The sequence below is a fragment of the Monodon monoceros genome, unplaced genomic scaffold, assembly GCF_005190385.1.
Source record: "Monodon monoceros isolate NGI ecotype Baffin Bay Population unplaced genomic scaffold, NGI_Narwhal_1 Super_Scaffold_18, whole genome shotgun sequence".
Classification (NCBI taxonomy): domain Eukaryota; kingdom Metazoa; phylum Chordata; class Mammalia; order Artiodactyla; family Monodontidae; genus Monodon; species Monodon monoceros.
Window position 1 is genome coordinate 20750976 of NW_021703774.1, and position 14406 is coordinate 20765381.

The 14406-nt window shown below is 54.6% G+C and overlaps 1 protein-coding gene across 3 annotated transcripts in view; it reads right to left on the reverse strand.

The window, feature by feature from the left end:
- Positions 1-1040: 1040 nt before the first annotated feature.
- The window catches only part of SUSD4 (sushi domain containing 4), a 126292-nt gene continuing 112926 nt past the window's right edge, over positions 1041-14406 (reverse strand). The window contains exons 6-9 of one of the 3 annotated variants that reach the window (XM_029229646.1): positions 7789-7980; positions 6779-6923; positions 3621-4003; positions 1041-2661 (exon numbers count right to left, since the gene is read on the reverse strand). In XM_029229646.1, coding sequence (XP_029085479.1) covers positions 2633-2661; positions 3621-4003; positions 6779-6923; positions 7789-7980 — 749 coding nt within the window. In that variant the 3' untranslated portion in view covers positions 1041-2632. Of the gene's footprint in view, positions 2662-3620; positions 4004-5911; positions 6099-6778; positions 6924-7788; positions 7981-14406 lie in introns of those variants that run through there. The other 2 variants (XM_029229648.1, XM_029229647.1) reach the window with 2 other exon arrangements.

Below are 14406 nucleotides of genomic sequence, written 5' to 3' on the forward strand. Positions count from 1 at the left end.
AGAAAGCACTTTAGGCGGGGAAGGCTCTCTCCATCCAATTCACAATACAGCCCGGTGTGTTCTCATCCCTACTAATTCCTGGGGCAGGGTGAGAATGATTCTCTTTATACCCAGAGGGCCTCCAGGACTGTTACATGAAAAGAGCCAGAAGCATGACATGCTTGGGATAGCGCGAGGAGGTTTTCCTGCCACAGAAGCTCACTATAATGAAAAAAAAAAAAATCATGGTAAACAGTATTTGTGACTGAGACTCTGATGTGGCCAGACACTAAAGGGACTGAGGGGAGGATCCAGGTAATTCGGTTGGACCTCGTCTCTGTCACTGAGCAGGCATTTCCTTCCTACCAGCCTCTGTGCTTAGAACAACGTTGACACTAACACCTGGATGTATGTTGCACCTGTGCTACCCGTCTCCCAGGTGTGGGGGGCTGAAGAGGCATCCCTGTGCTCGGCTCACATGCTGCATGCTGCTGCTCCCTACTTTGGGAGAGCATTTTCTGGAAGGAGGCGAGGCCAGGCCCCAGAGACAGCCTTGCAGGCTTCTTTGGTGGGAAATGAGGCACTTACCTGGTGGTCTCTGAGACACACTCTCCATTTAGAGGGAAGGAGGGGAGGACAGGTGTGGCGTGGAGAAGAGCTGAGACCTGCCCGACAGGGACCCCGGGAAGGCTGCTGGCGGCAGGGGGCTGGAGGCAGGAGGGTGTGGGCTGCCCACAGTGAACTGTGGACCCCGGTCCCACCCAGCCACCTATGCCGTCTGTCTTTCAGCTGGCCAGATGGAGTTTAAGCATCCATGAAAACCAGCTTCCGGCACTAAACAATGTTACAATTACCAAACACCTTTACCCACTCGCTCAGCTGTTGCTGCTGGTGGCCCTGCTGCCCAGGGCATCGGGCCGGGCATGCCCTTTCCTGTTCCCTCCCTCCTTCAGCCTCTGGTTCTGGTCCTCCGCTGTCTCCAACCCCTGGGATCACTGCCACTGCCCCTCCCTGCCTACCCAAACCCATTCCACTATTGAAGCCACGCTTCAAACTGTCATTTTCTTTTTAATTTTTAATCAGTCTGTGTCGAGAAAAAACAGGATTTGATCAAGCTTCCAGCTCTCACCGCTCTATCAGCATAGCAATTTTATGGATCAGAGTTTCGATTGTATTTGTCTAAAACCCAGAGGAGAGATGGAATCAGCTCCACAGATCAACATGTATTCAAAGAGACACTTCAAGACTTGGGAAATGTTTTTATCAATCATTTTCTTAGGAACGACACCCGGTGGGCCCCGGGAGGGTGCGGTGCGAGTGATGGATGGACAGGTGGGTGAGACAGCCGGAGGCCTGGGAAGCAGGAGCGAAGGGTTGTCTGTCTTCGGAGGCTGCGGACTTCGCAGGACAAAATAAAAGGGGGGAAAAAAATCCAACCTCACATTTTATTTGGAGGTGGAGGAATATGTTTTCAGATACAATTTCTGTTTTGGAAAATTAAATCTGTCTGAGTTTGGCAGCAGGGGCAATAACCCTAATAGTTAACTGGAGATGGGCTCACGACTCAGATAAATTGTCAGGTGGGATCTTTTAAAAATGCCGAAACAGGGCTTCCCTGGTGGCGCAGTGGTTGAGAGTCCGCCCGCCGATGCAGGGGACACGGGTTCGTGCCCCGGTCCGGGAAGATCCCACATGTCGCGGAGCGGCTGGGCCTGCGAGCCATGGCCGCTGAGCCCGCGCGTCCGGAGCCTGTGCTCGCTCCGCAACGGGAGAGGCCACAACAGTTGAGAGGCCCGCGTACGCAAAAAAAAAAAAAAAAATGCCGAAACATTACCTTGGTTACTTCTGCACCATGAGATGCTATTTGAACACACTCTGACCATGTGTAAAGTCACAAGACTTAGCCAATGCCATGGATCCGTGTGCTAGACCATGAATACAAATACTGATGATATTTCACCAAAGGACAGCACGGAGGACAGGAGCCCTACTTTTTGAAGAAATTTCCAGAAAGCCGAGTCTGTCTGAGTCTTTCTTTTCCTTTCTCAGTGGAACCGCCACATCCCGCTTTAGTCTTGCCTTGAGCAGAGCTGTCCAGCCCGAGGGAGACTGTCCAAAGGACAACCCAGAATCTTCCTTGGGGAGCCTGCAGGGGGCGCTCTGCTGCTCTTCCAGCAGCTCAACACAGACTTCCTGCAGAGGCTGATCCATCCTAATTTGGCGTCCAGAGACAGTTTGAAGCAGATTTTAGAAGCGGTTTACATAATGTGGCGTGCTTTCAGAGGAGGCGGGTAGTACTCATAAGTCAGCGGCATGTGGGATTTGGTGGGATATGCATGGAACCGTCCGTCCCATGGTCCACAGCACAAGATGCACTTAACACCTTCATCCAGGACCACACAGGGTCTCCCCCCATCCTTTTGGTTCCTCACTGGTCTCGGCAAATCCTCGAGTTGCATTTAAAAGCACTGCCACTGCCCTTTGTGTCAGCCTCAACTGTTGAGTCTGAGATGTCCGATGTGTCACTGTCCCCATGTTGATAAATTAGAAAACTTCCTCCATCCCCCCCAAGCTCTGTCCTCCAGAGGCCTCACTCCAAAGTACAAGGTGCCCATCCCCAAAGGAGCAGCAGAATCATCGGGACTTTTTCCAGTTATGGATCTTCTTCCATTAGAGGGATCTCTGTAAAAGAAGAGATGGTTATTATACTAATACACCGGAAAACACCGCAAAGATCTGGAATCGTGAGCTTTAGTAAAATGTCTACAGTTCCTACAAATCAGCGAGAAGAAGAAAATGCTAAGTTCCACGTATCAGTTAACAAGCAAATAAACCAACTCCTCTGTACAACATTATTTGCTGGAAAATCTCATACTCAGCTCATAAAAAATAAACTGTTAGGCTTCAACCATGCACCCTAATGGTCATACCAACCGAAAGGTTACAAGTTCAAGTACAGAGAGGCAGGGTGGTATTGGAGAAAAGGAACTCTATGAGGAACCAGGAGACCCCCGTTCCCATGTGGTTACTGCTACTTACTGTCAATATAAGCTGGAATGAGTGCTCTCATTGGTAAAGTGGTGCTGGTGTCCCCTTGCCCCGGGAAACACAGCCCTAATTAGTCTGATGCAGTTTTACTATTTTGCCATGAGCTGCAATCTGCCTTTCCTTGCAGTAGGCACATACACATCTTTTACTTCACCCCTGATAAACATAACCTGTATGTACCCAGAGCTTCTCCAGGGCTGGGCCCTCGTGCCCGCATCTGGGTCTTCCCTTTTAGCACGTGTGTGTTACCTTGATCCCAAGCACCACTTTCAGAAGTCCTGCCTAATTAAGGGAGAAAGAAGAAAACATCCTGGATCATACGGATGCTGTGAAAACCAAGTTCCGCCCACTGTGGCCTTTCTACTTTGGATGACTTGCTGCTCTTTTATGCCTCCAGAAATTTCAGTTAATGGGCTCATCACTTGTGAGATGATGATCATTTCTTCCAATAACTGGCCTTGCCCACGGCCTCTACATGCAGAGAGATCAAGATGCAATTTAAGCTGAGCGAGACGGTAGTACTGATTTGGCCCTGAGCTGGGAGCAGGGTGGGGCTGTGCAAGGGTGGCCCGGGCCTCGGGGCAAATGCTTACCATCTGCAATGTCAATGCCTGGGCTGGTGGATGCCACCTCCCCCGCCGTGCTGGGAGCTGTGTCAGGGTTGTCGGAAGCGGGGCGGGTGCCCCCTTGGCACGTGGGAGGTGAATACAAACTCTGGAGCAGCTCCGAAGAGCCTGAGACGCTGTCACGGGTTCCTGACTCCCCCGGGCCCGTGTCCGTGTCCCCTGAGCCGGGGTATGCTGGGGGGCTCTGGTCGTCCACGGGTAAGGGGCAGCCCTGGCCCACGGAGGACAGGTACCCTGGGCCTAAGGCACTCAAGCCGCCACTCACAGCCTCGTCATAGGACGGGAGCATGACGGGCACGCCGTCTACCACCACGAAGTCGGGGTCGCTGCTGGAACTCCTGGGAGGCCCCCTGTGGAGAGGAAAGTGGTGCTAATCTGTCAGGTGACAGGTCACCCCGGGAACGAGGCCACAGTGCCCCCCACTGCAGCGGGGGTCCTGGGGGCTGCGAAGCCCTGGGAGGAGGTGGTGCAGGAGACCCAGCCTCCCTGCCCGGTCCCCTCCGGCAGACGCTGCGTCCACCAGGGCCATACTCTGGACAGGAGAGGTTTTCTCCTCCTGCTTCCCTCCTGGCCTCTTGCCGCCTCTGGGCTCCAGTATCTCCTCATACTTCCTTCTTCCCCCCATTGGACCTCTGGCCTTGGCCTTATGGTCATAAACCTGAGAACAGGGGACTCTGTGGCCCATTCCAACCGAGCACCCCAATGTGCCCCTGCAGTGTCCCTGAGGAAGCCTGTTGGAAACGGAACAGTACCGTTAAAAGCTTGGGAAACCGTGGACCCTAATGCCCCTTTCATTTACCCCTGTGTTTCATATGCTTCGTGTTTGTTTTCTGCTACGGTATAAAAATCACTCACTTTTAGTCAAGACAGAAGAACAACAACAAAAGAAAAAAAAGGAACTCTGAACACCATCTCACTACCTGTTCCGGGTCTGTGGGCTCACAGCCGGGGTATGCTGGGGGGCTCTGAACCTAAGCTCCGCCTGTGCTGCCCAGAGCGGGGGTTCCCTTATGCTGACACACACGCGGCTTGCAGGATCTTAGTTCCCCAACCAGGGATCGAACCTGGCAGTGGGAGCTCCAGGTCCTAACCACTGGACCGCCAGGGAATTCCCTAGGGACCATTTTTAAACCATCTTAATATTTAGTCTCTATCCTGGAAACTTTGTTCCCAAGCCTATGTAGAAAAATAGCTCTACAGGCCACGTTCAAGTACTCCAGTGTACTATAAATCACAACATGTGGTTCAGCTTTCTCCTTATAACCCTTAGGTCTTCTTTCGATAGTCTAATTGCTCAATGATAGGACATGGTCCCTTGACCCATAAATAATAACGGGGAAGATAGAGAGAGCGGATGGCAGGTTGGAGAGGAAAGAAGATTCTGTCACCTCAGCTGGACCTTGGCTGTGGCCCCAGGATGGTGTCCACACACTCTGGGCCTGGCGTGGATGCAGGCGCACACCCACCCCCGACCTAGCACACTTTCACGGCTGGGAGAGTGGGGCGCTTGCAGGTTGGGGGGGGCTCCTGCCGCCAGGTCGGGGCATTGCTACATGGGATGAGGCCGTCCTGGGGGCAGGAGGTTGAGGGGAAAAGGTGCATGGTGCTTTCTCCAGCAGCCCCGCCTGCTTCCCACCCCGCCGCGCCTGGCTGGGAGTGTGAGAGGCACGAGTGAGTTTCCTGGAGGGCAGAGTGGGAAGTGGTGAGTCCCCGGGAGACGCCTCCTCCACTAAGCAACACGCTCTTTGCCAGGGGCGTGGTACACACGACCCTGGGGGCCAGTTTGTCCCTGTGTCAGAAACAAATGCTCTTTTCTGAAGCATGAGGTCCCCAAATGAGAAGACTCTGACATGGGCACAGGAATCCAAGGAGATACTTGATTCCCTTGGGAGCCCTGGCTGCTAGCATCCTATGATGTTCGGTGCCCTGACTTCCTTCTCACGTTCACAAACTTATCCCTGTGCTTTCTTTTTTTTAAAAAATAAATTTATTTATTTATTTATTTTTGGCTGCGTCGGGTCTCCGCTGCTGCGTGCGGGCTTTCTCTAGTTGTGGCGAGCCGGGGCTACTCTCCGCTGTGGCGCGCCGGCTCTTCATTGCGGTGGCCCCTCCCGTTGCAGAGCACGGGCTCTAGGGCGCATGGGTTTAGTCACTCCGCAGCATGCGGGATCCTCCCGGACCGGGGTTCGAACCCGCGTTCCATGAATCGGCAGGCGGATTCCCAGCCACTGCGCCACCAGGGAAGCCCATCCCTGTGCTTTCTAAATGACTTCTCCTTCCAGGAACAGTGACCTGCCAGCAGCAGTGCTGGGTGGCTCTTGGTTCCGAAGGGCGCTGGTGCGCTCGGTTCCGGGTGAGGGGCCAGCGTCGGAGGGGCAGGGCCACAGGCTGGCCTGGGCACTGAGAGGACCAGACCGTCTCTGAGGGACTTTGACAAGCTCCTCTCTGGTGATGACGAGAGGGAGGATGAAGACACTGACCCAAGCTCACCTGTGCAGCCGAGGAGGATGGAGACCGCCCCCCACCCCGCCCCCGCCCGCCCACAGGTCCCACTCCGAAAGCTCAGACCCTACTTGGAGGCAGAAGCTCACCAGCCCTGTCCTGGCTCCCCATCCAGAGCCTTTTCTCCTTCCTGAGACTTGCCACGGTTTTGCACACCGGTTTTGAACCTCCGTTGGGTCACGCACCTTGGACCTTGTCCCTAATTACTTCTGTGTATTTATCCTCCCTGTGGCCTGGAAGCTCCAAGGTACGTAACTCTAGAGCTGCAGGCACATAGTGGGCAATGGGGGGACCCCTGGGGGTGGGAGGTGCAGGGTGTGCAGCCCTGACTGTGCTCCCCTTCTCTGCACCCCCTACAATGCCTGCCTCGAGAACGTTTATCTCGGGAAGGAGGGAGATAGGGGCTTACGGGTGGGGGGGCAGAAAGAGGGAAATGAGTCTGTCTCCAGCTTGGTGTTCTGACCCCAGACACCCCAAAACCTCCCAGGCGAATGTTTTTGCTTTCTCCCCTATTCCCCCTTAGAAGCTCAACTCTGCACTCATCAAGGCTGGCCATCCTTTCTCCTTGCTGCCCAAGGTGGCTGCACTGAGCCTGACCCAGGGCGGCCATGGGCTGCACTGACCTGGGGGGAAAGTGGGCCTTGAACTTGGTCTGGAACATCCTGGCCAGGATGACAAGCAACAGCAGTAGCAGCACGCTGGTCGCCGTGAACGCCACGATCTTCCACGTGGTCAGGAGGGTCTCGTGGGTGCTGGGCCACGTTTGCTCTGCCGTGAGAGAGGACAAAGCAGCTGTGAAGCTCCCAGGCCATGACGGGCGCTGGGGTTCCTGTGTGCTCGTCTGAGGGATGTGCCTTCTCTACTTCTCTGCATTCCACCCGCACTGGTTCACGTTACCATTTGTGGGCCCCCAGATGCGCTGTGTTAACAAATGCTTTCCCCGCCCCCCTTTGCTGCATCCAGGGCAGCCGTCACCCCTGCTTGGGGCAGGTGGCCGTGGCCACACCTGGAAAAAGCCGGGGCAAGCGGGCTGGACTGGGGTGGGCGGGAGATGGTGGGCGGATGTGCACGGGTGCCCAAGTCTCTGTCGTGTGGTCAGTACACGGGTGCTCTGAGACCAGGGGTGAGGACGGTTTGCTAGTAATTTGTTATTAAGTAGGAAGCACTGACACTTGCACGTGGCTTACGTTTTTAGAAGTGAGTGCAGGCTTTACCCATAGTCATATCATCTGTGTTCTGATATGCATCTTGGAGTGGAAGAGAAAGGCTGAGTCATGCATCGCTTGGGTCACACCCATGGGCCTGTGCCCTTGTCAGTGGAAGGGGGCAAGGCTGGGAGAAGACAGAGTGCACAGAGGCCAGGTCCTTCCATGGATGCTAGGGGTCTAGGGACCCGTTCAGAGGGTCAGCATTGTAACATGGGCATGGGCGGGTTAATACTCCTGACCCTCTGAACAGGGTTTGGAAGTATCAGCCACATGTATCCACAAAGATGAGTTTCTATATCCAGTCCCTAACACCGCGTGTGATGGGGGAGGGTGTGTGGGAGGAGGGACGGGGCTCAGGACACAGCCACCCGCCACTGTGAGTAGTTTGAACCTGGACCATCCAGGGACGCCCTCGACGTGCTCACCTGACTTGATGCAGTAGACTTGATAGGAAGGAAACCACTCCCCGTACTGGCAGGTGATGTATTTGTAATCACTGGTGAGGCTGTAGCCGGGATCGCAGTAAAACTCCACCACGGTTCCGTGGTTGTAGCGCTCACATGGCCGCGGGTGGCAGATGAAATCTCCGTGACTCACCATGGGAGGTAGCGGACAGACTTGGGCAGTGGGGGAGAATAAGAGTTTCAGAACCACATGCTTATCCTGTCTGGACCCTCAAAACAGAGATTGAGCTCGGAGAACACGTCCCTCAGCGACGCACTGATACGTGAATCAACAGACCAGTGATGATTAGCTGTCCCCGAGACAGTCCCTTCGTCTGTCCCTTCACGTGAGGTCAGACGGAAGCCTGCAGTAAGATTCTGAGCATTGCCGCTGTCACGCGGCATTATAAAGTACATCGTAAAAGAGAGGTTTGTTTTACACCGCAAAGAGTATGTCTACTTACTAGACAGTGTTAAGTTGCTCTATTAATAATGCATGCTATTATGTGCCAGACAACCTAGTAAATACAACTGAGATATTTATGGACAAAATCTTCGCTGAAAGGAACAGCTCTCCTGAGCCTGTCCCTGTGGCTATGGGAGAAATTTGGGACCATCCAAATCCCTGGGTGTGCCTAACCTGATCCTCAGATGCCCTCCTGGGGTTTGGCCAATGCTGGCTCCGTGCAGGCCCAGGCCACAGCCTCCCAGTCATAGGCCCCCTGGCCAGCACGGAGGAGCCTCGGGGCCTGGGCCTGGTTTGCCACCAATATGCTACGTGACCTTACAGAGGTCACTTAACCAACTTTAAGCCTTGATTTTCTCCTCTGTAAAATGGAAGTTTATTCTACCCTTGATCATGTTTTATGGTTTCTCTGACCCTCATATTCTATGATTTTAGGGGAAGAAAAAGTTGTTTTCAGTTGCCTCTCTTGAACCCGAACTCTGGGTTGTCAGGTAAGAACGGTTCTGTCTTTGGGTCCAGAAAGATGGTTTTCGTGGAGTTTAGTGCTTGTTCACTGATTCCCACAAACAGCCCTCTTTCCTGGACGAGGCCTCAGAACTGCCCTTAAACACTCCTCAAGAAACAATCAAAGCCCAGACTACCGAGGCCAGCTTCAAACTCACACCTATGGAAACCGCTACGAGCTTTGACCAAAAAAGGGAGAGAGTTAACTTCTGAGCCTCTTCCCAGGGGTACCCAAGCCCTGGGCAGTGGAGACTCACAGGCAGGCCTCAGAGCTCTCCCCACGCAGCCACATATGCAGGGAGCTGCCCGCCCCACACGGGCCGCTGGAATGTATGTCGGGAGCTCTCATCTGGCAGCAACCTGGGCACTGGGGCTGGTCAGCAAGATGGGCCCACCCGATGGGGGTGTCCCATGGCTTGGGGCCAAGAGGCTCTTTACAGACACTCTCTCTCATCCTGCGAACAATGCCACGAGGCAGATCTTGCTGGCTCTTTTCAGAGTCAGGGAAACAGAAACTCAGAGAGGTCAAGGTAGGGCTTCCCTGGTGGCGCAGTGGTTGGGAGTCCGCCTGCCAATGCAGGGGACGCGGGTTCGAGCCCCGGTTCAGGAGGATCCCGCGTGCCGCGGAGCGGCTGGGCCCGTGAGCCATGGCCGCTGAGCCTGCGCGTCCGGAGCCTGTGCTCCGCAACGGGAGAGGCCACAACACTGAGAGGCCTGCGTGCCGCAAAAATAAATAAATAAATAAAATTGAGAGAGGTCAAGGTCTCCAGGAGCAGCTGGAGGAGTGGGTAGGAGCTCGGGCTGAGTTCTGGCTCAGCTCCTTACCAGCCAGATGACCCTGAACAAGTCGCTTCTCACCTCCGAGCTTCAGTGGCCTCATCTGTAAAATGGGAGCATCTGAGGGTATTCTGGGGAAGGCTGGCCAGGCCTCAGTTCCGAGCTGACGTGATGTAAGTGGGCGGTCAGGGATAACCAGGAACCGGGCATCTACAGAGAGGGGTCGTAATGAGGCAACTGCTTCCGCGGTGATGGAAAAACCTACGTGGATGATGAGGCCCCTGAGATGAGCAGCAGCGGGGAAGCCACTACTGCCCCTGGGCGGGTGGGATGAAGGTGTCCTAGTGGCTGGGCCCCCGTGGAAGTTGGAGCCACGGAGGTGATCCTGTGGGAGATGGAGGCCGCGGAAACTCAGGCACTGCTGGAGATGCCCTGGGGCAGCGAGGCACCTGCCCTCACTCCCTCTGGACAAAGCCAGCAGGGAGCTAGCGGACCGGGGGGTGGTGGTGCAGGGGAAGGGCCAGGACTGGGTCTGAGGTCCACGGGCCCAGAGCGTTCTCCATGAATGGCGGCTGGCAGGTGACTGCACCTCGGGTCCCACAGGTAGACACTGGTAGAGTCGGGACCGGAGCTCTGGCTTTCCACCAGCCCAGGGCATCTCCCGTCCCAGCAGATGCATGCCCTCCACAGAGCTGCCCAGGGCCACGGAGTCCCGTCACCCAATGCATTTCTAGTTCCACAAACTGGGGCTCCTGCCAAATCCACTCCCTCCAGGGTGTTCCATGATCATCCCCAGTAGGTGATCAAGACAGCAGGAGAGGGAAGGGAAGGGAAGGACGAGAAGGAGGGAGAGAGAAAAGGTACCAGCAGCATTGAACTTGTCCTGGGATGCCAGCAGGGGTTTGCAGCAAGGGCCCCTCCTTCCCCAAAGGTCCCTCTGTGAAGGGCACAGAGAAGGAAGTGTCCGGCTCCCTGCCCAGTGAGGGAGGCCACTGGGCTCTCAGAGCCACCTTCCTGGGCTGAAGGAGGCCCTGCCTTCCAGAGTGAAGGGGAGGTTCGATGTCCGCTGTGCGGCCAACCTGACAGGAGTATCTGCCACTCTGGAGGCCTCCAGGGCTTCTGGGCTCATGTGGCCACAGGGGGTCCCCCCCTCCTCTGCACCTCCCATGAGCGCCCCCCAGCACTGCAGCGGCTCACGGGAGGCTGGACCTTTGCTGTGAGAGTAGGTCCTTTCCATGGTCAAGAGCGGCAGGACTCTCCTCCTAGCTGCCCTCCAGACAAATCCCCGGGAGTCCCCACAGGGTGAGAAAATCGCCAGAGCATTTTCAAGGCCCAGAGAACGTCATGAGAGGTCGGAAGAAGCCCTGTAAATATATACATGCAAGTTTGTTATGCCGACTAAAAATCGGCATTCTCCACCTGGTTCTACAAGAATGAAGTCACTAAGCCACTGGAGTCGCTGACCTTCAACACCCGGTGAAAGGAGTTCGGGGTGGAGATCAGGAATGAGGCGCTCTGTGCTCTGGGGAAAACTGGCAGAACAGGCCTTCAGACAGTTAGAGATTTTCAGGAGAAGATTTCATGAGCCCAATTTCTTGCATCTTCTGATATCTAGAAAAGCACTAAAACCATTCATGGAGACGTCTCCTTGTGACGAGCTGCAGCCTTCTGCCAAGATGTGAGCTTGACTGTATGTATCCCCCGTCACCAAAATCACATGTGTACCGTCCTCCTCCCACCTCTTCGGAGCAGTTCCTCAGAGTCATCTGAGAGCCTGTCTCCCAGGCTATAGTCTTCATCTGGTCCCAAATAAAACAACTCACAGCTCTCATGTTGTGCAATTTTTTCCACCTGACAGTTTTCAGCAGCATCTTTCCTCACTTGGAGGATAAAGGACTGTTCAAATCATTGCCTTAACCCTGAGGCAGGTGGTCCCTGATGTGCTAAGGAAGGCCTGGGCTGACCGGACCCTGCATTTGACAAGGGAGGGGGGTGGTACAGCGTGTGCAGCCTGGCACGGGCATGGAGGGCCCCAAATTCATGTTCAAATCCCAGCTCTATACCCCGCTGAGTTGGGGGGCAGGGTGTTAGGCAGCTCGTTTAACTTCTGGGGGGTTTAGCTTCCCCGTCCGTGTAGTCAGGGCAACAATTCCTAACTCCTCGGGTTGTCGCGAGGATTAGAAAGTGTATGTAACGTACGGAACACAAAGCCTGGAATGCAGTAGGCACTTAATAAATAACAGCGCTTAGTATTTACTGGTGCCTGAACTTGCTGAGTGCCCGTGCTGTACAATCAGGATACGTGGGTTGCACCAGGCCGGCCCCAGACGTTCCTGGAGGGAATCTGGAAGCATCTCACTGGCAGGTTTTCTCAGAGGCCAGATAAAAACCACCCACGGTAGAGGCTTTGATTCTGAGACTGTCATAATCGGTTGCTAATAGAGATGCATTTGTCCCCTAAGTGGAAACATTTATCTTCGCACTTTGCAGTGTTTCTAGTGATTGCAACTGGCCGGCCATTAGCTTTGCTCAAGGAACCCCCCCCCCACCCGTGCATCCTGGTAGGGGTAGAGGGTCGGGAGTGTTCTTTAAACTTGGAAGGAACAGACAATCAAAGTGTTAACTATAAATTTGGGAAGCTTATTTTATTTTTTAATAACTTTTTTTTTAATTATGTATTTATTTTTGGCTGCGTTGGGTCTTCGTTGCTGCACATGGGTTTTCTCTAGTTGTGGCGAGTGGGGGCTAATCTTCGTTGTGGTGCACGGGCTTCTCATTGCAGTGGCTTCTCTTGTTGTGGAGCACGGGCTCTAGGCGCATGGGCTTCAGTAGCTGTGGCTTGCGGACTCTAGAGCGCAGGCTCAGTAGTTGTGGCGCACGGGCTTAGCTGCCCCACAGCATGTGGGATCTTCCCCGACCAGGGCTCAAACCCGTGTCCCCTGCATTGGCAGGCGGATTCCCAGACACTGTGCCACCAAGGAAGCCCTGTTCATTTCTTAATTCATTTACTTAACACATAGTTTTTGGACAACCACTGCAACTAGATAATGCATTGATCCCACCCTCCTGGGGCTTACTAAAGACAGATAAGTAAACAAATGAATATTGATGTGTCTGGGTGAGGCCTTTCCTCTCTCTGTTGAAAAACACCATCAACTCTCACACACAGGAGGTGGCCTGGGTGACCTGCCCCCACCTCCCGAGAGGCCTGGAAGGTGACTGGGACCAAAGGGAGCCAGATGTTCTTTTAGGCACAAGAAGATCCAAAATGTAAGTTGGTCCTGGCAGGGGATTAAAGAACCAGGGATGCAAAAGCTTTAAAAAGGCCAGACCACACCACTCCCCCTGTGATGGAGACGGGTCAGAGGACAGCGGCTGTGTGCACCCCAAGCCGGAGAAACCGAGGATACCCCAGACGCCAGATCAGCCAAGGACAAGGGCCCTGATCTAGGACAGGTGGTCGAGGGACATGTGGGGGGGAACATCCCGGGCAGAGGGGATGACGCACGTGAGGGCAAGCTGGAGGCATGAAGGGGGGAGGGGGTGGTGGCCGTGTGTGACCAGAGAGGGGAGGGGCTGCACACGGGAGGGTGCAGAGGCAGCCAGGGCAGTGTGTAGGCAGCGCCATGGGCCCCGTGGCCGGAAGTTGAGATTTTACCCACGGTGTCAGGGACGCTGTAAAGAGCCGGTATAGACCTGTTTTCACAAGGAAGCTCCAGCTGCTCTGTGGAGGCTAGGAAGCAGGGATGGAGGTGGGGAGGCTGTCGGGTGGCTGCTGCCACGGCCAGGTGAGAGAGGACGGTGGCTTGGACCAGGACAGTGGCAGTGACATGGTGAGTAGAAGAGTGATGGGACCTATTTAGAACTATCTGTTTCTACAATAGGATTTGCTGAGAGAGATGGAATTTGGGGGCCATGGGAAGAACCAAGGATGACCCCCAGATTTCTGCCATTATCACCCAGGCAGATGGTCATGCCATTTCACCACATCAGGTTTTTGTTTGTTTGTTTGTTTGGTGGGAAGGGAGAGGTAGTGAGAGTCTGGGCTGCCAGTGAGACAGTCATCCAAGTATTCATCAGGCAGCAGGAGAAAGTGCCTGGGGTCAGTAAAGAACTCAGGCATCGGGGAGTTCCCCGGTTGCCTGGCGGTCAGGATTCTGGGCTTTCACTGCCATAGCCCGGGTTCAATCCCTGGTCGGGGAACTGAGGTCCTGCAAGCCACGCGGTGCAGCAAAAAAAAAAAAAAAAATAGAGAAAGAAAAAGAACTCAGGCATCATAAGCCTAGAGATAAGACTGAAAACCATGAGGCCAGGTGAACTCACCTAGGGAGAGAGGGTAGAGAGAAAAGAGGAGGGGTCCCCATCCAAAGGCTGAGAAATCAGTTGCAAGAGTGAAAGAGACTGGCTGAGCAGACTGCGATGGACCAAGGAAGCTGAGACAGGAAACTGTTCCGAGCAGGGGGCAGTAGTTCCCAGCAAGCTGAGAATGATTGGAAATCACCGGTGACCTTGAGGCAAGCAATTTCAGAAGAGTGGTGAGTGGCCGGTGGAAGAGGGGCAGTGTGAGCTGAGGAGTGGGCGGGGTAGGACACGTAGACTCAGAGAGGTTTGCTAAAGGAAAGCAGCCAATGGGGCAGCTGGAGGCCCGGCGGATCCTGCCCACCCCCCGCCCCCCAGGAGCCCTGGACCTTGTTTATATGTCCTCTACGGGAGCAGACCAACACGGAGGACAAGGCTGGTGATGCTGGGTGGGAGAAGGAATGCAAGGTCATTATGAAGGTGAAAGGAGCTGTGATCCTATATGCACATCAGTGGACAGACTGGCCTTTGACAGGAGCAGCAGGAGGCCGGAG